The following is a 27,588-nucleotide window of genomic DNA, read 5'->3' as shown; positions in this document are numbered from 1 at the left end:
ACAAGGAAGTTCAGTGAACTAAAACTCATAAAATTGAAACTCTCAGCAACAGATATTTGAAAAACCGTCAAAAAGCTCCCTGAATAATGCCTTTTGTTTACCTAACACTTTCCACTGCAGCTCCGCTCTTTCATAAAAATATAAAATCACGTGTTTCTGTTCTACACAAGAGTACTCAATTTAGCAGACTCTGAATGATGAAAGGCTGAGATAGGTCACCCTGGAGGCGGGATTTTGACATGATATAGATTTCATTCAACATTGAACACTTAACTCACCAACTGCTCACTTGCTCGCAGGGAAGAGCAATACGAAACATATAAAATGAATGAAATGGCTGAAAATCGACTGTTTCTCTACACCAACAGTATACATTCGGTATGCAGGTGAATTGTTAAAAAAAAGGATACATTTTCACTTTGTCACAACTCTGCATATTGTTCCACACAAGCCTATGGATGACTGGCACATGTACTAAAGATCATAATATATCTTCATTTGTTGTGTCAACCAAATTAATCACATAATCCAAGACCAAAAAATAGGCCGCTTGCTCTTAGAAAGATCCTAGGGGCCTTATAGTCTCATCAGTAATGCATTCTTGCTCTTTCACTGATTTTGAGGGGCTTACTGGGGGAACACCTTGGAGTTCTCCTGGAACGTTGGTAGTTGTTCTTTGTCACCCACTCTGACTGGTGCTGGAATAACTTTCAGGGTGAGGGTCCTGCCATTGTTACACCACTGAAGTCATAGGGGTTGTGAAAAATCCAAGTGTTACAGAATGGAGCCAATGAGTCACGCCCATTCGGTAAGTGAATGATGAACAGGTAGTGTTGCCAGTGGGGCATTTTGTACCAAATATAACCCTAAAGCATGGTGTGCTAGGGAACTCAGCAGCGCAGCTACCACTTGTGCAGCAGGTGCAGTGACACCATGGTCCAGAGCCTTGAAGGCCCCATTTTACTACCCAAACAGCAATTAAAGGGACATTTTCTTTGCTCCCTGGCTCATAGCATCCTTGCTCTACTGAGGGTACTGCCAATCACACAGAGCACATTTTCCATTGAAATGGCCGCTTGAAATGGCAACTAAATTTTCTTGCAGCTTTACTGCTAAACATATATAGCATACAAATTATAACAGATGGAAATTCAATTTCTGTACATAATTGTCGTTCGCGCATCACAGAAGTAAAGTCTCTTAGTTTGTTTTGATGGTATGAAAATCATTGTTTCCATCACACTTCAGAAGAAACTATGTACCTCAGTCATACTTTTCTTGCTGCAGATATAGTCTGATATATTTGCAAACTTCATTTATTTGTATTTGTATTTGTAATTGAATTTGTAGGGCGCACAGCTACCCACAAGGGGTCTCCCGGCGCCGATAGATTCAGTGATTATCCCTCACAGTTGTTAAAGAGGAAAGAGCCAGGTTTTGAGGTCCTTGCGGAATTTCAGTAGAGATGGTTCGAGTTTCAATGTAACCGGAAGAGAATTCCACAGCCTAGGGGCAGCGCAAGAAAAGGAGCAGCCGCCCATTCTCATAAGTTTGAAGCGGGGAATCACAAAGTTGCCCTGAGCTGATGATCTGAGGGTGCGGGATGGAAAGTATGGTTGAACCAGGGCCTTAAGATAACCTGGGGACGACCCTTGCTTGATTTTATGCAGAAAACAGAGGGCCTTGAATTTAATGCGGTTTGCAATACGAAGCCAGTGAAGGTCTCTAAGAAAAGGAGAAATTATAAGTATTTAAATGTTGGTGCGTGTTAGAAAACAGTTGACATCCTTCAGCATTTCCTTTCATACTTCCTAGACCCTAGCAAGATTGTCACTTGGTTCACATTACAAAATTCCCTCACTTTGCAATTGAGGAAAGGAAAAGTAAATACAATTCTCCATGTTAAACAGCTGCGGCCTCTGCAGGTAAGAGCGGTGGGCAGTGGGGCTGGGTGGGGGGCATTTCGAGAGATGACCACAAGGCAAAATTAATTGTTTATTGAATTTACCCTTGTGGTCGACTTTCGAAATCCCCCCCCAGCCGGCCCCACCGCTCTTACCTGCAGCGGCCGCAGCTGATGTCAAATAGGCAGCAGTTTGTAGGAAGGCATTGCATGGCAATTGACTACTGTCTTTGAACTGAGAGGAAAGATAAAAACAAAATGTAAAGTCCTTTTGTGTTGTTCATTCCCTTTCTGAACTCCTGCAGTGTTATCTACAGTAGTGCAGCCCCTCCCTCACTACTGCTTCCAGCGCCCCTACCCAGGGCCGGCTTTAGGGCTGTGACACCGGTGCAGCCGCAGGGGTCTCTGCGTTTAAAAATAACTTATGGATTGAAAAGCACTACTGTGGAATTCCTTGTGTGTCCAGAAGTTTTCAGGCAACCATAAAAATGTCAGGATTACTCAGGCGATTCATTTTCCTGCTGGAGAGAGATCGGAGCTTTGTCTAGTGGTGGTTTTGACTTATCCTAAAGTAGCGGAGAGTGTTATTAGCGCTGCAAAGAACGCGTACCATGCAGATCACAGAACTGAGTGTGGGTGAACAAGGAGTAGCACTATAAGTAAAATGAAATGTATGTCACGGAGGGGCTATGGAGAGATGAGGGGCACTGTTGGAGGGTAGTAGTGAAAAAATCCGTAGAGAAGGAGGTCATCAGTCAGTGCTTAATTTGTAAAGAAATAAGTGCCTGGGTACTCGTCAGGAGTCCACTGCAGCTCGCACCACCCATTGCCCCTGTCAGCACTGCCAATGACAGTACCAACAAAACTACTGACCATCACACTCCTACAAGTGTGACAATTCCGTGCCACCCAACGTTAAAACAATAGTTGGGTGGCAGGTTTTAGCACTTTTTAAAATATATTCAATTATTAAGCAAGTGTTGTTGTGCTCACCTCTAAATTTGACAATTAGTATCACTGTTTGGCAGACTCTTATAAGTGCCAGTGTTGACAATTAAGTGCTGGTGCCGAGCGCCAGAAACCACCAGCTCAAATTGAGCACTAAGGGGTTTGGGGTCAAAAAGATTGTTGCTCTAGGTGCCACCAGTGCTAAAGCCGGCCCTGCCCACTATTTATTAGCAAAACATCAGGTAAACGTCAGTTAATAAAAACCACAAAGGTTTCCATGCATGCTATGGAGAAACATGGAAACACAGCTAAATGTGTAATATGTTCACTACAGCACAATGGATGAAAAAACAAATAGCTATTGAGCAGATATCTTTTCAGAGGAAAGTAATGGAAAATGACGTACTGTATGAATCGGTTCAGTTCCTGCTTGCTGCATCTGGACCAGTGGTAGCGGTGGAATGCAGCTTGCACTAAGGGAGCCATGATGCTGCCCATGCTGGTCTCATCGGCACACCGGTTGCCCTGGCCATCGTGTTCCATACCTAACCTGTTAAAAGAGTCAGTGAGTTGGGTTCCCAAAAATGGGCTGAACATAATAATGACCAATCGGACTGAGATCAAGGCATAGTGCATCATGTACCATGGTGCTCACAAGCCCAAAGTAGTAAATCAGTGATAGTTACAGTGAATCATCTGAGAACCACAGCAGCCATTCAGGGTAATCAGAACTCGTTATCATCATCATCCAAAAATTTATTTCGATCACTTGGATCTTATAAAGTACATCTCACCAGATTATTACAAACAAAGCAACGATGATTACAAAAAAGGCTTAAATAGGAGAAAAGTATGACAAAACACAGCACTGCTTCCTTAAAGAGAATGGTGGCAAATGGTAGCAACAGCATTGCTGTATGTGATGTTAACCTTTCTAATTGTATATAGACCAGTGTGTGCACAGTGGCTCCTGGAGCAACACACATTCTTTTCATTTTTGAATGATAACATTTAAAATAAAGTTGGCAACCCAGTCCATACATGAATATTAAAACAAAGGGCCTAACGCCTAAGAACATACATCTCAAAGAATAAAATAGTACAAAAACCATCATACAATATTGAATAGAATAAAAAAATCACACAATACACTTCGAGCGTCTAATCCATAGGGCCATCAGACATATTGCTATGCTGAATACTACAGCTCTCCTATTGTCAGTGCTGAGAATTCGGAGCACCTCAAGGTGTCTGGATCCAATACACCCGCATGGGGGGATAATCCAATTAGATCTCAAATGTTTGTAGTAAGGGCAAAAGAATAATAAATGTACCAGGGATTAGGGTCCTCCTTTGCATGCTGGGCACAGACCATCAAGTGGTGCATGGGATCGCCATCTGCTGCAGAACACCCTGGTAGGGAGTGTCCTGTATCTAAATTGGAGGAACAATTTCCAGGCCATAGCTGGGACAATCTCTTCAATAATGTGTTCGTATTGGGTATAGGGTTTAGAATCTGTGAATGCTAAAGTGAGCAGTCCCACAGCATTGGCCACACTTTCCTCCTGCATAAATTACCAGTACATTTCTTTGAACCTATCTCTGGAAATTTGGGCCATCTTCTCCGGGCCTGTCCAATATGTTTCCCACCCTAATTTCCTAATGAGTGCCCTAAGGGAATTTAACAAGAGAAATTTGCTAGCACAAGGGGACTGAATGAGATCCATGAGGCCCACACAATGGGAGGCGAGCGCTTCAATAGACCACACGCGATGCCAAAACATTAAGAGTTTGCACTCTATTTTGAGCCAAATCTAAGAAAGCTTCGATTAAAGGAGAAATTGCTGGAAGATTGAGCGAGGATCTTCTAAAACGATGCTCAATCACTGATAGGCTGTCAGTTTTCCCACATATCCACAATTCTGCTCTGTACAAGACTAAGCCTAGAGCCTTGGTGTTGTAAATTTCGAGTTCTGTCACAACTTTTCTTTACACAGTTCTTCTGTGTATCTTGGTAATGTGAGAAGTTTGCTGAATGAGTGAGAGATGTGCGTTCTCGAGGTGGGGAGCCCAACGCAAATTTGGGGTGAGACAGATACCTAAATAATCAAATGTTGGGACCAGTTTGATGGGGTTGCCCTCAACTACCATACGTCTCTTAAATGGATTCAAAACACAATTGGAGAAAACCATATACTTTATATCATTTAGTTCCAGCCCTCACTCGTTACAAAAGGAGTTAAAATCATTCAGTTGCTGTTGGTGCCCTTGCGGAGATTTTGATATCAGTGTAGTGTCATCGGTGAAGAGAATGGCAGTAGCCCTTCTCCCAACAACTTTTGGGGCGTCGCATCCATGTCTGTCAAGATAACCCTCCACTCCGATAATGAATAGCGAAAACAGAGTGGGTGACAAAACACCCCCCTGTCTAATTCCATGCCTGATCTTAAAGGGCTCTGTTAGCTGCCCTTCCTCCCCCACCTAACCTGGGCCACATTATCTATATCTCAGAATGTTTAGTAGGTTATCTGGGATCCCCATCTCAGCCAGCACCTTCCAGAGTTTGCCCCTTGGTACCAGGTCAAAGGCTGTTCACAGATCCACAAACACTGCAAACAGTTTTCCCCCTTTTGTTATCACTTCTATCCAAAAGATACAGATACAACTATAATCCAAAAGGAAGGCCAATCATAGAGGTAAGCTTTCGTTTATAATAAGTACAGAGTATTGGGAGACTATGGCACATGGTGCCTCTTAAACCGCATAGGTGATACCTTATAGCCAAGAAAAGTACTTGTCTTGAACAAAGCATTCAATTTTCCTTGAGAAACAGTCTTGAATATTTCGGACCCAAGCTACGATGCCCTTTTACATCATTATTGGTACGAGGCATTAAAAATGCTTTTATTTCATGCTGGAATTCTAGTATATTGAACGAAGACCGAAGTACAAGGAGCAAACCCTGATTTAATTCTTCTTACTCACCTCGACATTCCAAGTCTTTCGATTTTTCTATAACCTATACTCTAGTTGAACCAACCATAAATGTGCCACGCTTTATAACAATGCAAGACCTACTAGCAGTAGCTGTCCTGGACTTTTGGACATTTGCACTCCAGATGTTGGTTCTCGGTTCATTCAACTGTGAGGCGCTGTAGCCTCTCTGGGTTTGGTATGCCATGAACACAAATTAATAAATAGTCGATAGGTGCCCTGTGCTGCTGATATGTACCTCGATATCATGCTACTTCCCATATTGTTGTATTTACCATGACATCATTGGTTACTCTTACCATACTTCCACTTCACAAGAACCCAACTGTTTCAACATGGAACTCATTTCCAGATGTGTGTAAAACAGTGTGTCCCTACATTAAATGATAGAACTGAAGAAGCTTAATGTGAGATTTCTGCAGATGGAGAAGTACAGAAAAGGCACATTCAGAGAGACACATATACAATGAAACATTTCTGTGTAGAGATACAACTAGTTGAACTGAGAGCCATGTATTTAGGAAGACTCCATGCTAAAGTATGACAACTGCATAACGTAAATCACCTGCATAAAACGTCTACTACATAAAAAGAGAACAATAGTGAGGAAAATGTATGCAATTCTCCTGCTATTACAAAAAGGTGTAGCTGCATGGCCCACAGTGCCGAGGAGTGTACATCCGCCACCACCAACATGCATCACAGCTGTTTTTTGCGACACTACTTTGGTGGTGAAATGAGATCTTTCTCCCCTTGGTAGATGAAGTGGATAACACCTATCTAAATGCATATTGGGGACAGATTAGCATGCACATGCTTAAAGAAAGGGGGCATAAAACCCTTAGGGTATTCTGGGTGACCACCAATTTTAACCACCCATATTCAGACTTGTAGGCTGTCTCTTTCTGCACCGCCAGAATTCATACTATGAGACCTGGCGTTGCTGGGTAGATGCCGCCTAGTGAAAACTTATCTGTCAGGCTAATCCATGGCCTTGTTCACTCACTTTCCTCCACTCTTTTAATTTATTTGTATTTATTTAAAAAGTTTTATATAGCGCTAGCTTGACCCGTAGGTATCAGAGCGCTTTACATACACACTGTAAAAACCAAAGGAAATTGCATTACACAGTGGGATGGCAGTAAGGAAGCAAAACAGAGATAAACAAATACTACATGACTGTTCTTATTTATTTATGTAGTTTGGTGTTTCATTTTAGGCCTCCAGGCCACGTTGTACCATTTGACATTATGAAAGGAGTCAGCTAAGTGCAAGACATTGCAATGGAGGTTAATGCATTCGGCTGAGACCAGGCTTGATACTCCCTGTGCACCATGGGATATCATCACTAGGAATACAAGTTCAAAGCTGAACCTGCTACATGTGCAAAGCTGTTAACTAGCCCCATGTCATTAGTGGGTTAATGTGAAACATGAAGTAGAAATGTGAAATAGGCAGAATTGCTTTTCTAGTTAGCCAAAGAGTAGACCTGACAGACTTGCCAACTCACACAGTACCACTGTGTGTCACACAATCTCGGCTCTCATCATGCCGCCACCCAGTGAAGAGCTGGTATCACACCGTTGGCAGGGAGGTGAGCTGGAACCTGCTGGGCTTAGTGGGTTTCCAGCAAGTCTTTCAAGGCTCTAAGCAGAGGATGTCCATTAAGGAGTGTGAAAATACCGAGGACGTAGGTGGAATCCTCAGAAAACTTTTGGTCTTTTTAAAAGGGGGAGCTGGATGGAGTAGGGTCAGAAGTGCCTCTCAGTCAGTTCTCAGATTGAAGCCCCGCCCCTCCAAGGCCCTGCCTCTCCTCAAACGGTCAAATGTATTTTGAGGTTGGCATGTCTCATCAGCGCCAAGTCCTTTCCGCGGGTAAACTAAAGGAAGGGGTAGTTTTCTTTCATGAAACATGAAAAAATGCTTGTGTTTCTGAATTCCACGCGCCCTGAACTACTTAGAAGTACAAGTAGGTGTGGACTGCCTGCGTTTGGCCTGCCAGCAGCTAATCAGGGTGGTTTTTAACCACAGAGACTTGTTCTGATTGACTGATGCCAACCAATCACAACAGCTGAAACAGCAGTATCTGTTATGCTCAAAACACAGTTCTTCAAGGCTTTACTTTCTAGAGAGTACTATAAAATTGATATGATATCCATAATAGGCATATGCTTAATGTCCTTCCCCAAATAACAATGGTGGTCTCCGGTGTCTCTCTCAGTCACTTGCTGGAATCTAAAAGGCAAACATATGGTGGAACGTTATGAAACACATTGTGCTAAAGGTTTTCCCGGGTTGCAGGCATCCTTGGACCCTGTGTGCCTTTGTTAGTTTTGCATTGAAGGAACAGATCCCCATACAGAGATAGAGAACAAGGCTTTGGGGGGTTGAGGGTGGGGGGCAAAGTATTCCTGAGCTCCTCTAAATGTCTCCCAGAAGTGGACTGAATGAAAACCACAACACAGCTGCTATTAGTGTGGCAACATCTGTGTGCTCTTTTCTTCAGCACATTGGTCTTCCGGCCCATGAGATTTTCCTCATGCAATTGTTTGGTTTGTATTATTGGGCTGATAAATGGCAAACACAAATTCAAGTTGCACTTGCCATATTCTGTGAAGCTTTATTACGACGCATTTTGCTTGTAAATTATTTTACATAAGTATTTTTTTTAATCAGCGATACAGTACAGCAAACTAAAGCAGTTTAACCCCTTCCATGCGGGGCAAATTCCCCCGCGGTGCTGACCGTTACCTGCGCGGGCGTGGTCATGACGGAACGGTTCCGTCATGAGCACAGCTCAACCGACGCTCATGACGGAACCGTTCCGTCATGAGCGTCAAAGGGGTTAAATGCCACAGCACGAGTGCCATTGTGTGAAATGACTTCTACTTCTTCGAAAGGGACACACTGGTATTCCGTGGTATCAATGTAATTACTGATAATCGCCTCCTTAAGGCCTTTCCTCTGAATTGTAGCCTAGGTAAGTCGCCAGCAGGCCTCCATCTTGGGAGGGTGCCACTTGACAAGTTAGTATCTGACATTAACACATTCACGATAGAACATCGTTGGGTGGGCCACCCCATAATGCAAAGATCTCCATTTTGAATTCTTGACCAGTGCATTGTCTATACATCTTGTGCAGCACTTACCTGTGAGAATAAGGCCTTTCTTGAGTCATTGATCTTATGATGCAAGTACCAAAGAGGAATGTAAATTGCAGTGTTTTATTAGCAAACACAAAAAACAATGGCATATTGCCTTTGCATTACCCCTTCGTTCTGTCTTTCTCATCACACTCCCTATGTAGGCGAAAGTGAGTCGCAGGCAACCCTAATTCCTCACAGGAAAATCAATTCATCCCTGTATCCATCTTCTGATATTTTTTATTTCCCTTCTTTCCGTTCTAATATCAATACCCCACCCTGTTATCAATATATTTCCACATCCAAGGCGACTTCTATTTTTTCTGTATGAATTGCTGTTTGGGTGGAAAGTTCTGGACTTACAGCGCTACAGTTGTTAGGGCCCAATTTTATATGTGGCACAGTCCTCGTAAATGGCTAACACCCAAGAGCCATTGTAGAGTTAAGGCTAAGAAACGGTTTTCTGTGACCATCGAGGGACAGCAGCTTGGACCCATGCTCCAGCTCATCTCTTTTAATATTTATCTTGCATTGATACATACATTCAATGCAAATTGCCATGCTTTATTTCCATGAGGGCAATCTACTTCCCTAGAGCCCAATAATTACAGGTGCGTTTGTTTCTCTTCCCCGCCATGGAAATGCATTTATCCTGCCTTTAGAAGGCAAATCTTCGCATACGTTTCAAGGGAAGGAAGCAATCCGAAAGATGCCCACAAATGTCCACGTGAGTGTGTGGTCACTGCATTTTGTAGGCCACATCCCTTTCCTGCCCACAAATTAAAAATCAAGTATTGCCGGTACACTGCTGTACCTGCGGACTGCCATGGTACTGCGCCCAGTGTACAAGCCTAAGTATCTACAGAGGCGAGCTCTGTGAATCTGGCTCTTGGCAACTACCCCACCAGAATACATATAATATGCACATAAATTATACTTAAACACATAAAACTTCTAAGATTGGAGAGAACACAGACTTGAGGTTTTAGGTGTTTCATTTTCTCCCTGTCTCTGTCACTGCATGTATCTGCTATAACACCTCTGTTATGAATGACAGGGTTTTTTTTTTCTATTTTTCTTCAGAGCGAAGCATTGACTGCATCAAGGCTGCATATCCCTGGTATTGTAGTTTTAAAAGCATGTCTAAAATTGAAATTTTGCTTTCACAGGTGGATCACACATCATGCAAATTTCCTTTGATTTGGTTAAGTACTTCATGTGACAACTACAGAACAACTTGTGCGCGGCTCTCCTTGGAAACGAACATCAAATATAATGAAAATTACCTGGCTTGACAGAAGTTTACACTTCATTTTAAAGAATATTATTACCAACATTTTGTATGATCAGCCCCACCTTCTAAAATCACCATTAACTATGTGTCATGTCACACACCACCGATGCTGCATGTCACTGTTTGACCAGGAGGGGAGGTTTCCTGGATGAGTCTTTCCGGTGGGATATGGAACCGCTTGGATATCCAGGAAGACACACAAGAAATTGCTTCGCAAGCCTGGCCCACCTTGGGTCACTTCCTTCTCTGCAGGAGCATGTCCCCACTTCTCGTTTATTTTTGGCCGAGGTCATGGCTTTGGGAGGTCATGGCTTTGGGTGGCCATGTCTCAAAGTGCAACATGGGTGTTCTATGCTTGTGAAGGCTACAATGTTATAAGGGTCCAGGGAAGTATCTTTTTCAGTTGCCCCTTAGCATTTAAGGAAACAGAGGAAAGGGGTCTGAGACGTGGAAGTGTCCAACGGGCAAGCGTAAATTTCACTAGGAAGACAAATGAACTGATTAAGTGGCCTCTACTCTTTCCATAATCACCAACCTAGTGAGTGCTGTTTCTTAAGGGGTATGAACCTACTGCAGTGTTCCTGTACTACACACCCAAATTCTACAGTTTTCAGCATTCATTCTGGAATTGGCGAGGTTGGTGTTTAGGGCAGTTAGTGGGCAGAAAATGTGCAAAGCCGACATATGTTCATATTGTTGCTCCTACAAAACAGAAAGCATGCTCTAATTGCATTGGCAAAAATTGTGGAATCAATTTCTGAAACTTTCTGATGTCCAGAGTGCGGGAAGTTTAGCGAACATTTTCCTTTTTGAAAGGATACGGGTATAGAGAAAAGGGGACAGTCTCTACAGCAGCAATGGGAGTGAGAATGAGGAAATAGGCTATGAGAGTCTTTTACAAAAAAGGAAAACGAGGCAGAGGAGGAAAGGGGACAAAACAAAGATTTATATTCAATCCTGAAGAAGGATATTGACAACAAGGAAAATATGATGCAGGGAAAGGAGAATGAGGGGCAAGAAAGCAGTAGGAGAAGGCAGCTCGCTTTTGGGCGAGTTTGGAAGAAGGCTGCAACAGTGAGGCGGAGAAGAGCAGCGGCTGCCAAGAAAAGGATCTGTCGGGTGCCACGCGGGCACGTAAAGAGTGGCAAAGTAGACGTCAAGGTGAAGTTGTGCTCGGTGAAGGGCATTCATGCTATCCTTCCAGATTTTCTAACAAAGACACACAGAATGGACACAAAAATAAATAATGGAATCATGATCAACACAGGTGTGTAAAGGCCATGACGTATAGTCAATCACTAACACTTATGTATGTTGCATGATGACTTTATTGATCTTGGATTTACTTTTTGGAACGAAGAAAGAATTTATTATGGCATAATTCGTTTTTTTAACTATAACAAATAGTGGGTATGCCGCATCCTTTCGATTGCTGAGCATGGATGCCACATTTTGTGAGCGGTGTGCATGTGTACATCCCTGTGGGTTACGCTATATTTTCCCTTTTCTTCTCCAATAAAGAGTTTAATCAGGATAATGGGGTACTTACTTAAGCTAAAGTATTCATGATAAACATAGTTCGTAAATTTAACCATAATTATTTCACATGTACATAACGCTGACGAAATGATCTAAAGATGTGGGTGGCCGACAGCTGAAAAGAGAAAGCTCTGTTCCCCCTGAAGCACTGAGCGGCAGTTCCCTTGAAGGCACACTGTGCCACACTCTCTCATGACAATACAGTCCACTTCATGAATCACTGCACTCATCAGTAAAGCAAAGGCCCACTGCATGCAAAGCCCTTGCCAAGATGGCGCAGAAACAACTTTCTCACACAGACTTACACATGGCCGGTCTCGTGGGCGACCACAAAAGCTGAGGAGAATCCATCTTCATGGTTCAGGGTGCAGCTACGCAGTGGGTGGCACATACCCGTCACGGGGGCGTAACCTGTAAGGCGAATACAAAAAAAGAGAAGAGGAAAAAAGGGATTGGAGAGAGAGTTCATGAGAAAAAGGTGGGAGCCGTATGCAAGCACATTACACGCCTTGGTGCCTGTGGAGTGATGGAGTGAGAGCGCACAACTGCTGACACCGCGCACAAAACATACCATTTACCACATCCTCTTTGCTTGACACTCACAGAAACAATCATCCACAAAACAGGGTTAAAATGAGATGTCGGGCAAATTAATATCCTGCTGAACAAAAACAGCACAGAAAAGTACAACACATCTAAAGAGAACTAGTTGAGGTGGGATTCAAATAAAAATGTCATTTCTGAGATTGTTTAGGGTCGTAATAGTTGATTCAAATCTCTCTCTGCTGATTCCAAGGAGCACTGAAAGAAGTGTCAGCGTAGTTGCACCATAGGGAAGAAGAAAGCGGCGGCAGGCCTTCACTCTAGGAAATTCGGAAGTGACTTCCTAAACTAATAATTTCGATTTCACGCGGACACATTTCGATTTGGGAACTCAGGGGCATATCATCAAGGGGCGACGATAATCTTATCGCCGCTTTAGAGCCCGCTTTCGGGCGAAAAGCGGCGATAATATTATTGCATTATCATCAAGGGCACACTAGCGCGTGATTCCTTGACGTATCGCCCCTTTTTCACACGCCTCGCATCGATAATGAGATGCAAAAGAGGCGTGGCTGTGAAAACAACATGGGATAATAACGCGAAGGCAGCTTCGCGATACTATCAAGGAGGGTTAGCGATATATAAAATCGCGTTAAGTATGCCTTAACACAGGAATTTAACATCTGTTAAATTCCTGACAAAGCAAGCAGAACGGTTGAATTAAGATACGTCTGCCTGTTCCTTTTGTGTTATACATGGACTGGTGTTCTCTAAAGACTTGTAGGAGGCAATTGATATTTCATATGGTGTCTATGTTTTGTATATGTATGTATTAATTATTTTGTATTTGCATTTATATGTAATTTTGCTGTTAAATGTGAAAAACTAGTGTTTCTTTTTTAAGACATGACAAAATGTTTCTATGCATAATAATTTGAAACTGAAAAACAATATAAAATAAATCATGCATGCTTAGGATTTAATGGCTAGGCTTTGCTAAATAATTATTCAACAACCTATCTGGCCCATTTTTTTTTTGTTAAAATTCCTGACAAAGGTATACCTAACATGGGGGGTGGATTGTGTGGCTAAGACCACAGGCCCTATCATCGAGGATATCACCGTTTTCCACCATGGAAAACGGCTATATCCCAAATATCCCTGGAATTTTTATCGCCTCGGCGATGCGCGTTGTTGATAACACGCTAACCGGGCGATAAATTCCAGAGATAGCCGGCGATAAATATGCAAGCGCTAAGCGCGCTTTGCGATATTTATCGCCGGCCCTTGATAATATGCTCTGTAGTAAGGCAAACTAGTCTGTGCATTAGGAAGTCAGTGCTCGGAAAGAGTAGGCATTGCAATTGCACCTGAACGCTCTGTTAATTTCTGCTCCTCCTTTTAACACGTGGAACCTCTTTTGTCGGTTGTTCTGCATTACTTTATTGGTTAGAATGGATGTTCTACTTCTGTTCTTCAGTGACATAACCTACCTTCAGTGCTGAATTTGAGCCGGAGCTTTCCGGTGCTGAGCACTGGCACTTAATTTGTTTCCGGTGCTCAGCACCGGCACCTGATTGTCAACACCACACTTAGGGCAGTCTGCCACAAGGTGGCGCTGCTCATGTGATTTAGAGATGAGCAGTATAACAGTTGTTTAGGAAAACCATTTACATTTAAAATTTACTAATACCTGCCTCCCCAGCCATTCCTTTAGCTTTGGGGACCTGGAACAATCTGAACTGTTGCATTGACATGCGAGAGAGATGATTAGCAGTCGTTTTGGCAGCAATGACAAGAGCGATGGGTGGTGCAAGCTGCAGTGGACTCCTGATCAGAGCCCTGGCACTTAATATTTTACAAATTAAGCACTGCCTACCTTAGAAGATCCTGTGACATGCACAAACTTCCGCAGATGATGTCTGCCTCATTTTCACTGCTTCAAGTCACATAACGAGCGTGAGTGAATATTTCCTTTGAACTGCAGCTTTTCTAACGATCTGTATGTTTTTTTTATGCACCACCATCACCACACCAGTGCATTTCAAGAAGGAACAGAAAGCACAACTTTTTCAGGAGGGAATCGTCCTCAAATAAACGCGGCTACTGCCTTAGTTGCCGTCCTTGTTTCTTTCCCCCCTTCCTCCCTTCCTTCCTCTAGTCTTTTCTTAGGTTTCTTTCTATTTCCTCTTTTTCTTTTTCCTTGTTCCGCCATTCCTTTCTTTTCCACTCCCTCCCTTTTTCCACTCCTTTTACCTCTCACCTCATCCTTACATCCCTCTCTCCTTCCCTCCATCTTTTACTCACTCCCTCTACTTGTGTTCTTTTTTTCTTTCTTTCCCTCTCAGGGACAAGAATCAGAGATCAGCTTCTGGAACTACTCACAGGAAGAGTGGAGTACTCTTTTTGCTGCTGATGTATTGTCAGTCTGCTGTCGGATGCACAACTTCCAAGAAGCCTTCTACAGTCTGGTAGCTGTGCAGTTCAAGAAGAACAGGGATGTTGAATTCATGGAGAGTACACATCTTGAAGGTGAAAGCTCTAAGTTGTGTGCCATGCTCCGAATAGTAGGAGTGCAAGTCATATGCACCCACAACTCTGGGGAAATGCATGAGATTGGTCATAAATGACTAGAAAAGAGGGTATGGAATGATTTGATGGGTTTCTGAAGTTTACCCGACACAACCAATGTTAAAGCATCATTGCCTGAGGATTTTCAGAAACCTGCATGACTCTTCGAGCCATGCCAACCACCACTGTGACACTCCACTTGCTCCCCGTGGCCCACTGCAACACAAACGGGACTCTTGGCACAAAACGTGAGGAGGTAAACCTCAAGGGGGACTAATCTAGAACTGTATCCGACCCGCACTCCATCGCTTTTGGCCTGTACTTTTTACTTTGACCCGGCCCTGCACTTTATGCTTTTAGAAGCTATTTGATTCCTTAAACATTCATAACTCTGGTTCTACTGATTGCATTTTTGTCTTTTTGGTCTTGCTTTATTTATTAAATTCTCTATTGTTATAACCTGGTGTGGCATCATTTTGTGTGGTGATTCCACTGTTTTACTGTTTGAAGTGTTGCACAAATACTTTACACATTGCCTCTAAGTTAAGCTAGACTGCTCTGTGCAAGTTAATTTGGGGGTTGCTTGTGCCTTACCCTGAATAGGATTGTGATGGCTGCTGGACTAGGGCTCACACCCTAGTCAACCAGTAACCCAATTTCTAACAATGGCCATGTTAGCAGATGATTTTTCTGATTGCACTTTTATTAAGGAATTAATGCCAGGGCTCTTATTAAATAACAACTCCTCTGTGGAGTTACAGAACAGCTGACATGATTCACAGAGAAGCCTGGGTCATAGCCATTGTCCATAGCCTTCTAGAGGAAGGATAGGTTATGTTCAGTTGACATAGACCTCATCTGTCAGTACACCAGTGGGCCATATGTTTATCTACTTTAAGAGCACACAACTGACACCACTCCTAAGACATTCCTGAATTCTTTTGAAGAATTCTTAAGATTGGGAGCCATAGGCCTACACTGATAATTATGCTGAATTCTCTATTATCATAACCTGCTTCTGAAGTTAAATGATTTTGTGGTGACCAATTTACAACAAACTAGATAAGACACAAAACTGCAGACAGTCCAATAGCAGACAAATGTAAACATCACAGAACACCTTTACAAAAGTAAGAGAACAATATCTATACATACATTCTTGTTCAGCCACTCGCAAGACCTGGAAAGCATACAGCAGTGAAGTGAGAAGAAAAAAGTCTTATTTTGCAACGGTCCCACCTTTTTCCACAAGGAACAGAATAAACATGCAGACACAAACCCATCAAAATAAACACCCATGCAAAAAACACCCCTTGCCTCTTTCCATACAGACGAGTCTTCGATCGAGTCAGGTGCAGTGCATTGGCAGGCCGTGCACAGCAAACATCAGATAAAGTTTTAGTGAAACAACGTCAGATCTTCTTAACTCATTACTTCCTACCTCAGCTAGGAGACTTTTTGCCACCCCTTTGCTCCACCATGTTTGGATTTTCGTTTCTGTTTTGGGTCACTCTTTGCTATTTTTGTTGGTATAAATCAAACAGTATTTTTGGCATGCTGTGGAGAGGAGGTTAGTGATTAACAGGAAAGAGTAAAGCAGGGTGCTCGTGAAACGCTGTGCAACAGAAGGGGAAAAATCGCAAGAGGTGTTGTCACACTTTATCTTACTCCTAAAGGTCAACATTACCAATGCAAAACCAATTAGGCTAACCAGCAGCAAAAGAAGCAGGAGTAAAGGGATGCTTTGCCATGTTAGCAGATGCACACACACATAAGCACATTGGACGTACACCAGCACCAACCACATCAGTAGGTAGTACTAAATCCAAGGAAGATCACTCACTTTATTAAATCATTGCAAGTAACCGCTTATTAGCATCGTTTTGTTGCCTTCCTTTGGAAATTATAAAGTATATTGTATAGACTCAGTTTGCACCAGTTAACCCGCAACACTGCTAAACTTAAAGTGCAGCAATCATAATACATTACATACAATTGTCTAGTTTTACTAATTTTTATAAATAAATTTGCAAAAATAATACATTTCTCAGAACTCTACTTCAAAATTATATCACTCAAGGACATCAGCCTCCTGAATACCACATTGATCAATATACAAACATGGCTAAACAACAACAACCTAAAGCTCAACCCCAACAAGGCTGAATTACTGCTCCTTTCCCCAGAAACAATACATTACCAATTCTAGAATGGCTCAGAACCTGGACACTCTTAACTGTTATCTCTCATTATCGTAAGTCCTTGGGTATCACCTTGGACACAAATATGTCAATGACAGAGCACATCAACATCTCAGCCAAAGGAGTGCTCTTCAAACAAAAGCATTTTAAGGAAATCAAATGTTCATTCCCATAGATGATCTTAAAATGGTAGTCCAATCACAAGCCATATCCAAGCTTGACTATGGTAACGCCATCATTACAAGAAATTCAAAAAGTCACCTTGTCCCTGTAGGAGCAGTTTTCAATGCGGCTGCTAGGCTCCTCACAGGAACTAAATGGTTTCATCACATCTCACCAGCCCTCTTGAGTCTCCACTGGCTTCCCATTGAAGGAAGATGCATCTTTAAGACAGCTTGTATCACACACAAAGCCCTTCATACAAAAAAATGCAAATACCTTGCAACCAAACTTTCAAGTGCAGGAAGAAGCCGGACTCTAAGCAACTCCAACTCTCTTCTTCTTATACCTCCATAGATGAAAAAGAAATTCAATCTGGTGCACTCATTCACAGGTAATGCTCTAAAGATCTGGAACTTGCTCCCCAAAGATATTCACTGCAACCTCTCCTTCCCTGTTTCAAACAGGACCTCAAATATCTACTACTCAACAACTACTTCAGTACAAACACAAACTGATCTTCGATTCTCAAAGACCCTACACTCATTGACTAAATCCTGTGAGACAGTCATTTCAGTCTCTCATCTCTCCTATCCTCATTTTCCTTAATGCTTTACTATTATATCTGATTGGTGTTCATTTTCTAATATATTATTGGTGTTCATTTTCTAAAACTTGAATAATGTATGGTTTCTTCACATTTAATGTCTTTTTTACCCATATGAATCCCTACATGTTATTCACTGTTAAACGTATTCTAATAATATGTAAATCTCTCTGATAATCCCGGGCCTAAAACAAAACAAAAAAGTAATAAATTGCCCCCAAGCCCTTCCCCAGATTACAGATGCAACTTTGCAACTACTTGTGATTCTATCAGAGGAGAATGGGCCAATGGTTTTGCACTGGGCTATCTTAACCACATTCTCACTACCACACAATAAAGCAGCCTTCTTGCACCTGATTGAGCAAGGTCAGGAGGGTTGCACCATTGTGAAGAGCCTTCTTTTCAGGTGTTCCTAACACAATAACGTGTTTCCCCTAAAACTGTCATAAAATGCATTTTACGGGCAGTCGCCAATAGGTAGTTATAGTTAGGGCCTTGTTTCTATTCAAAAAATGTTTTTTCTTTGGTGCCATTTGACGAATTGTTGCGAAAGTTTGAAAACTAATAGTCCACTCACTTCAGCCGCTGTGTTAAAAGTTTCAGGGCGATTCATCAAGCGAGGGCAGAGAAAAAGAGGCAGTCCCAAAATGCATTTTTTCCATGTTAATTTCCATAGAAAACTTTAGACACGGCTACAGCCCGAACTGCTGAAAAGAATTACACCAAATTTGGTAAAAAGGGAGCTCTTGGTTCAGAAAGCACTCTTTTTGTTAAATGGTGTAAATCTGTTCAGGAGTTCCTGAGAAATTTAAACATTTCTCAGATATACAACTGGGGACGCGGAGGATCCGCGAACCCTCCCAATCTTGTGCCTGCAATATGATTGACTGCCAACACTTCAAATCAGGAAGTGTTGGCAGCCATCTTGTGACTCAGTTTAACAGAGTCACAAGAAAAAAGGTAAAATGACATGAAAAATTATGACAAAGGGTCTGGGTAGAAATACCCAGACCCCCTAGGCCTGCTCAAGGGGTGCCACAGGGACCTCCAGGGCCCAAAAAAGCATTCAAAAAAAGATCTGCAGCATTCGCACTGAATCCGTGAATCCAGCCCAAAAAAAAAATGAAGCACGGGAGGCCAGGTACCGAGGGCAAAGGAAAAAAGAGATGTGGGGGCCCTCAAAGCCCTGGGGACTGCCACCTCTCTGGGGCTTATCCATTGAATGCGGGGGGCTATGAGACCCCCGCAGCCGCAGGGACCGCCACCTCCTCAGGGTTTTAAAATAAAAAATCAATGCATTGGGGACTTTTGCTCCACCCACGCAGCGCCGGGGGCCACCACCTTCCTGGGTCTATGTTTGTGAAATGTGGGGGGCCACACAGCCCCCTGCAGCCCTAGGGACTGCCACCCCTTGCCTCCTGAGGGCCTCAGGAGTATAGTAGACTTCATCCCGCAAGCAGAAGAGCACCAGGAGGTGCGTTTGCAGAGTGGTAGAGAAAGGTGTGGAGCTTACTGGAGGTAACAGTAGGGCTGGTTGGTACCCAGGGACCCTCAAGAGGCTAGGGGACTTTATCCCCCAACCAAGAGTGCGCCAGAAGGTGCGTTTGCAGAGTGATGGAGAAAGGGGGCGTGGCCTGTGGCCACCTCTCAGCATCCCACTGTCTGGGGCTTACTAGAGGTAACACATAAGCTAGTTGGCCCCTAAGAAACCCCAGCAGTGAAGGGGACTTCATCCCCCAACCATGAGCGCACCAGGAAGCGTGTTTGCAAACTGGTGGAGAAAGGCGACGTGGCCTGCTATCAGAACTCAGCAATCCTGCTGTGTGGGTCTTAGTGGAGGTGACATGAGGGCTAGTTGGCTCACAAGGACATCCTTGGGGCCAACAACCCCTCTTGTTACCTCCAGTAAGTCCCACACAGTGGCATTGCTAAGTGGCCTTCAGAGGCCATGCCCCCCTTTGTCCACTACTCTTCAAACGCGCCTCCTGGCGCACTACTGGTTGGGGGATGAAGTCCACTTTACTCCAGAGGGATCTTGTGTGCCAAGAAGCCCTCCTGGTAGCTCCTGTAACTCCTACACATTGGAATTTCTGAGAGCTGGTCAGAGGCCCAGCCCCCTTTCTCCACCACTCTGCAAGTGTGACTACTAATTTAAAAAACCTTAGAAATTCACAGATAATGACAAGTGTTACAGGGACGTTATAGTTAGAAATTAACAGTTAAAAAACCTCAGAAATTCACAGAAAAAACCCACAGGTTTCAGGGTCGTTATAGTAGGAATTAGCATTTAAAAAACCTTAAAAATTCACGGAAAAAAACACAGGTTTAAGGAACGTTATAGTTAGGCTGACATTTCACTTGTACAAAACCTGTGAAATTCAGCCGTTATAGTTAGCTGAGCTAAACTATAACTCGCGCCCCCACATTGCACTGCTGATGATGTCACATATTACATCACTCATGACATGGTCAGTGACATCACTCATGACACATATATTTGTGTGGTAACCTGTCACTGATTCTGGTGTCCAGTTTCATTTCAGAGATGGCTTTTACTAAAAAACCTTAGTTTTGCAGCATCAGTACAGGAATACTAAACACTTAGGGGTATATTCACATGAAAGTGTGATAACTACCGCAAGAGTAGCGTAGTGCAACTTCCAATATCGCAGCCCATCGCGGGAAAATAACCCTGTGTCAACGTGGAATTCACAACAAGGCGGTACCATGCGATAGTCCGCTGACACCGCGGCCAATGTCCGCGATACAACCACCACCACGGAGATAAAACCACAAACCACAACACCAAAAAACACGCAATGGGCCAAAGCGCGTTGAGGAAATCAGCGATAAGCAGCGCCAGGCCTGCAACACACAGCTGGCAGGCTGAAAAAATCACCAGAAAAGTAGAAAAAATGCCACACCCAAACTGACCTACACCCAAGCACCTTGGAGGCAGCCGGAGCAGGCGAAGAGGACGAGTGCAACCCCACAAGCACCCCGGACGACCAGCCCGGGACATCGGGACAGGGAAGGGCAAGGACAGGAAGACGAGGAAGACGATGTTCAGTCTGCAGGCGAACAGGATCATAGTCACGGAGGTGATGGAACACCATCAACAACTCTTCGTCACCTCCAACGTGTCATTGGGCACCAAAACTGGAATATGGCGGGACATCGTCGACAAGGTGAATGCCGTCGGAGAGCACAAGCGGACTATGAACAAGGTCAAGAGGCAATGGAATGACATCAAGCAGAAGACCAAGGAGAAACTCTCCGCCAACCAGAAGGCAGCAATGCAGACTGGAGGTGGGGGCCCAGCACCACAGCTCGAGCTGGGTGACATGGAGGAGCTGGTGTCGACAGTCATCAGTGTGGATGCTGTGGCCGGAGTCGGGAGACCGGACACTGCTCGACAGGACACAACATAACCTCAACAGGGTGAGAGACCACCAGGTACTGTGGGGACAGGTGGAGATGGCCACGATGGCACACATGCACAATCAAGCAGGGTACAGTGCACACCCACAATGACCCTGGCTCCTCGCACAGACCCACAGACTGTCACAATCTACAATGCCATGCTGTCAGAATGTCAACTTGTACCATGCGGCTACATACATGTGGACACATTGTAATACACCATCTCTTCTTCACATCGCATGGGCATCGTCAACACCTCCTGCAGAGCAGTTCCAGCCACTCTTCACTGATGACGACACAACACCAGCATCAACGCACAAGCCCTCCTAGACATCATTGACCTCATTTGCGACTCACCTCCAGGATCAGGGCAGCCCAGCTGCATTGAGGAGAACCACACCCACCACCCAAACCCCCCGCAGGAGACACCCACAGCATGGCACCCTCTCAAGTCCCCCAGGAACAACAAATGGCCTTCCAACACCGTGTGCTGGAGGGCCAGAGGGAGACATCTGAGCAGGTGCGGGTGGGGTTCGAACTCATGGCTGCCAAACTGGACGCCATCCTTGGGTGTCTATGTTCACTCCATGGTCTCCAACGAGCCCTGACTGACATCGCTGGAGTCATGACGCGGAGAGTAGAACAGCTGTCAGCTCAGAGTGGCTCCAGCGATACCAGCCGTGAGCTGGCACACATGCAGAGGCTCATGGAGGTCATGGTGCGTATGGAGGCGGAAAGGAAGGCAGCCACCGCTGCACATCATCGAAATGTAGCTGGAATCTATCATGCCCTGCAGACCTCCATCATGGCATTGCCGCCACAAGGCATGGCGCTGATGAATGCTGCTGCCCCCACACCATCCACATCCCCGCACCCTGGTGTGTCAGTGCCTCACAGTGCGGCAGACATATCCACTCAGGCCCCTGATGTGTCAGTGGCAAACAGTGCCGCAGCCGGTACTTCAACACCCACAGGGGGGGCGGGGCACACATCCGGGGACGAGGACGTGGATGGGTTTGTGATCAGGAGGCATTAGCGTTCATTTCCGCCACCTGGCCTGTTTCTGCTTGGTGTCGAACATGGCCTCATGACCTTCCACTGACCCCCGATGCACTCACCTTGGACAGCGACATGGACTGCCACATCCTGTTCGACGACCAATGACATGGTGAACAGACTGCAGACTGTACCCTTCCTCTTCCGCGGTACATGTCATCCCCAGATGGACTCTGGTTGGCCCTCCACGGGACCATATTGTGTAGTGTGCTCAGCATTGCCCTGTACCGCTCCAGCTGCAGAACTGCACTGGATGTGCAAATAAACATCCAGAGAAGCACTGCTGTGTCATGTCTTACATCAATCATGTATGAATGTGTGGATGAATGTAGGGACAGTGATTTCCCTGCGTCAATGATGCTCATCCTGTGGGATGCCAGTCAGAAGTTGCCACATTGCATATTGTGTACCGGGTCCCGTGAACACTACAACAAGGACACATGCATCAGTCACTTCCTTGTCCGGACATGGACTGGCCAACGCCCCGAGCCCAGGAATCATTGTGGCAAGCCCTGCGCTGGTCCGGCGTATGGCAGGCCAGACCACTCCGATGACGCACCGAGGGGGGGGCCATCAGTGCTACCCATCGCAGGCGCATGTGCTGGTGGTGTGCAGATCACTGGTCTAGTCGTCAGCATGTCACAGCCACTCCCTGAGGGCAGGTTTGCAGCAACACCACACCCATCCGGCACAGGCGTCACTGGCCATGTGACTACGCCAACATACGGGGCCGACGACGTAACATTCCCCTCTTCCGGTGGTGACTGGATGACGGCCGCTCCACGCTTCTCATTCATAAAGGGCCCATGATTTGTTGCGCACAGGGTTGGTGGCATCCGAGACCTGGCACATGACACGGGCCTACCACCACGTGGCGCTGACTGGGGTTGTACAGGGTTAGTGGCATCTGAGGCATGGCGGACGGCTCGGGCCTACCGCCAAGTGGCATAGACTGGGGTTGCACAGGGTTAGTGGCATCCGAGGCCTTGCGGACGGCACAGGCACCCCGCCACGGGACGGTGACTTTTGGTGCACTGAGTCAGTGGCACCTTAAGCTGCTGAGCGGGTGTGCAGCCTGCGATGATGCCCCGTCCTGGCGGTCTGGACAGCTCAGGTTTAGTGTGCCCTGCTGGACCGCAGTGTAGGCCAGAGCCAGTGGGCAGTGCGGGCCTACCGCCACGTGGCGTCGCTTCCGGGATCTCAGAGTTAGTGGCACCCATTGGGCTGAGTGGGTGTGGAGCCTGCGATGGTGCCGGGTGCACTGGTATGTCCTCTGCCATGGAGTAATCAAGACCCAGCACCAAATGTGAGACCAGTTGGCCTGCGGAGCATGGCTGCATGGTGTTGAGGGTGCCATGTCCATAGCCCCAGGCTTGTGGCTTGCAGCAACACGTGGTGGGACCTCCCGTCTACGCGCCGGTGGCAGAAGGTGAGCAGTGAGGCCTGGGTGTGCATGGGCGGGCATGCTCTGATTGGGCGGCGGGAGGGGTTGGGATGCCTCTGCCTGGGTGTGCATGGGCGGGAGGGCGAAGTTGTCTTGTGCAGGTGTGTGTCCTGTGCCAGTCATGTATCTGGACTCTGTTTCAGCTGATGGCTCTGACTCAGATGTGTGACCTGGTGAACTGCGATACATACCAGCAAGTGGTTGGAGACACACCGGTGGCAGCAGGTGAGCAGTGTGCGCAGGGGCTGCACTCTCTCTCTCTCTCCCTCTCCCCCTCTCTTCTTCTTCTCTCTCTCTCTCCCCCTCGCTTCTTCTCTCTCTCTCCCTCTCTTCTTCTCTCTCTCCCCCTCTCTTCCTCTCTCTCCCCTTTGCTCTCTCTCTGTCCTTTGATATGCACAGGACACACTTCATCATGTTTTTTTGTCTTGCAGGCTGGGACCTACGAATTGTCCCGAGGGGTTCAGCCATGTGTCTTCATTTCATTTCAGTGTTAATTTTAATAAATTTTCTCTTGTTGCTTCGAAAATTGAATGTGTGCTGCTCATTTCTGTCTCGACACATGCATGTCACCAGTTGTGATTGTGCGTCATCAGGCGGATTATTTTGTGCATGTTTAGGTGTAGCTGATGTGGCATGTCTTTGGTTAGGGTGAGGAAATATGGATTTTGTGATCAGTTATGTCCCCTATCGTAGACCCCAACGGCTCCATGTACATGCTATACGTACATGTATGTTCCCTCCTGCTCCAGTTTTGAAGACGCAAATATATGTGCGTCCACTGTCATCATGTCCTCTTTCAGATCCACTATGAATGGGTCAGATATTCCTTTCCTAAGTATGAAAGGCCACCGACTTTATGTGGTTCACTTTCCACATTTTACAGATTCAGGCGAGTAGGCCCGAATTCTGTCATCAAGCCTTTTCCTGCCTTCTGCCTCTGAAAGCTCCAGTCTGAGCCTGCATCTGTGACCATGAACTTTGTCTCACTCCCTGCGCGGCTAACGGTGCCTGATCCAGCCCGTCGCCTGCCAAAAACTGTATTTCACCTTCAAGATTATCTCCTCCGCCCCTCATCCTATGCATTCCTGTCTAGCAGTTTAGGTAAACATTCCTCCAGCTACCGTGCAAAGGGCCAGGCCTCGCTGTCCTCATGCAAGTAATTCATAGCCCTGTTACCATGGAATATTCCTACCCCCTCGCATCTAGTGTAGACACTTAGACGCTTGTACACGCACTAACAGTCAGTATAGTCAGTATAGAATAAGATTCTATCCTAAGAGACCTCTCTTTTTGGATAACACAGTTCTTTAAACATAGGATATTAGATATGATTTGGGATTAGGTTGACATAACCCCAGACTTCTGTCTCCACATGTAGAGCTAAATGTCAAGTCCCTTTCTCCCTCTAGTTGCACGTCAATCACACGTCATGCGGCTGTGCACGCATCTCTGCCAAATATTTCTGCTGACATTGCAGGATTCTCTTATGGATCCACCCACTTATGACATCATGTATAATGACGTTTTCTAGTTACGCCTATTCTAGTTACGCATGCATAGTTCATTTTGTCTTATCAGTTGATACGCCTACTGCATCTGTTTTACTGTAATGCCTTTTCTATAAAAATGATTACCTGTCAATAATATATGCCCTTCCTTCCTGAACTTTCGTGGTGATGGAATAGAACGCCAACAATTCGAATTGTATTCCTTTGTATAGGAATAAAGCCTTTTTAAACCTCTAATACCACGGATTCTGCCTCTCATTTTACTGAGTTGTTCTTAATAGACTTTACCGCATAAAAAATAGTACCGGTAACGAAATATTTACCACATAAATTGGCGCCCGAACAGGGACACTTTCTCATCTCACGCGCCGGCGGTGCGTTGCAGGCCCGGTCTCCTGCCACAGCTGAACGGACAAAAACGCGTATCTGCAGGATTTCCTGTATCTCCCTCCGGCCAAGCGGGGACGACTGAGGCTGCGATCAACACCCAGACGAGGCGGTGAGAAGTGCGAAGTATCCCGACCAGAGCCTAGCTGAGAGAGCAAGATCCGAGGTATACAGAGACCCGCCAGGTTCCGAAGTTCCGAGTCCAGTCCGGTCCAGTCCAGTTTCAGTTCCGTTCCGAGGCCTTCCGTTCCGAGCTACCCGGTGAGTACCATTACCGGGGAGGCATTTAACGTGCACATAGTCTGTGCCGGTCAAGACGGGTTTGGGTACACAAATCCGGTCTGCACTGTTTTAGCAGTGTATCTGTACTGTTTAGCAGTATATATAGTATGTTTTCCATATAAATAAATATAAATAAGTATTATCTAGTGTCAGTATTATGACAGTAACTAGTTTTCTATTAGTTATCATTGTTCGTAAAACTGTTAAGTGTTAAATGTTTTGAAATACGTTCTATATACTGTGGTGTGAATGACTGTTCATTATTGTGTTTTCTTGTATAAAGTGTGTTCTAGTAATAAGGTCTAATAATGCCGCTCTTCTCGAAACTAAGACAGATCAAAACTAGAAAAGGTGTACTTGAAGAAGCTGTTCCCATCCCACCTAGGGACACTCCAGGGTACTTTATGTATCATAAGCATGGCCTAGATGCCGTATTATTTCTTGATTTATGGGTGGACTACACCAAAGAATTACCAGAGAGTCAGAGATGGCCCGCAGCGGGGACCTGGGATGCAAATTGCATCATGAGAGTAGAAGAAGAATTATGGAAAAAGAAAGCCAGACAGTCGCAGAAAGATGCCATTGAATTATGGCGTAAAGAATCATATAGACGCACGGAAAAAGCACTCAGACAGGAAGAGAAAGGTAGAGAGAATTCAAATAAAACCCGAGAAAATCTATTACTTGAGGAAGGTACCCGAGTAAAATCAGAACAAGTAGACAGACAAAGAAACGCCCTTATGAATGGTATGTATCCACTTCTGGCCGAAGGGTTACCTAAGGCTACTCCGGAAATACCAAAAGTCTTGCCACCTCCATTGTTTCCGATAAAAGCACATCCCGGAGGAGCTTAGCGCGTGATCAAGATGGCCGCGTGAGCCTAGAGCTCCCGAGACCCTCGCTCCCTCCGGCATCTATCCTGTCTATTATCCTGTACTTGCTGCCCGGACTATTGGAGAGGATCTGCTGCTGAGGCGGGACCCGTTGTCCGGGTCGAAATCGCCCACCGGAGACCGAAGTTATACTGCCTGGAAGTTTGGGGCCTAATCCCCGCACGGTGCCCGGGACTTGCGTTGGCACAGTGCCCGTGCCCTAATTGAACAACAGCGGCCTGGTCGGGGAGGAGTCGTCGGAGGTGGAGGGGATTTCACTTTCACTTTCGATTTCGCCTTCCAGTCTCCAGGGCGCCAGGGACGGGGCGTGCGCGGCGCCAGCCACTGGTTGCATGCCCTTTTACCCTGTACGGGCCAGGAGATTGTCTACACGGCAGATTGCGATGTCGACCAGGTCGGACGCCGAAAAACAGAAGCCCAAGAACACCAGGCGGGGCACCTCCACCCAGACTAATACCATGGACCGCTATGCCCATCAGAGGGGGTCCCCGGGCGAATCAGGCCCGACGTCGGAAGCCTCGAAGGACGCGGCGTCCCCCTCCACAGAATTAACCCTGCAGGACATCATGGGGGCCATCGAAGGGATGAAGTCCTCGATTGGGCAGCAATTTGAGACTCTGGCACAAAAAGTAGATGCCATATCGATAGATGTCAACCTGGTTCGGGCCGACCTCGGCAAAACTAATAAGCGGG

The 27,588-nt window shown here is 45.4% G+C and overlaps 1 protein-coding gene across 1 annotated transcript in view; it reads right to left on the bottom strand.

Annotated features, from left to right (window-relative positions):
- The window catches only part of ADAMTS14 (ADAM metallopeptidase with thrombospondin type 1 motif 14), a 446,572-nt gene that overhangs the window by 181,621 nt on the left and 237,363 nt on the right, over positions 1 to 27,588 (bottom strand). Inside the window, exons 7-8 of the mRNA XM_085603877.1 lie at positions 12,127 to 12,232; positions 3,258 to 3,401 (exon numbers count right to left, since the gene is read on the bottom strand). Coding sequence (XP_085460003.1) covers positions 3,258 to 3,401; positions 12,127 to 12,232 — 250 coding nt within the window. The remainder of the gene's footprint in view (positions 1 to 3,257; positions 3,402 to 12,126; positions 12,233 to 27,588) is intronic.

This window comes from Triturus cristatus, chromosome 1_2 (assembly GCF_964204655.1).
Source record: "Triturus cristatus chromosome 1_2, aTriCri1.1, whole genome shotgun sequence".
Taxonomy (NCBI): domain Eukaryota; kingdom Metazoa; phylum Chordata; class Amphibia; order Caudata; family Salamandridae; genus Triturus; species Triturus cristatus.
The sequence above is the reverse complement of the archived record's forward strand: the minus strand, read 5'-3'. Positions and strand labels throughout refer to the sequence as shown.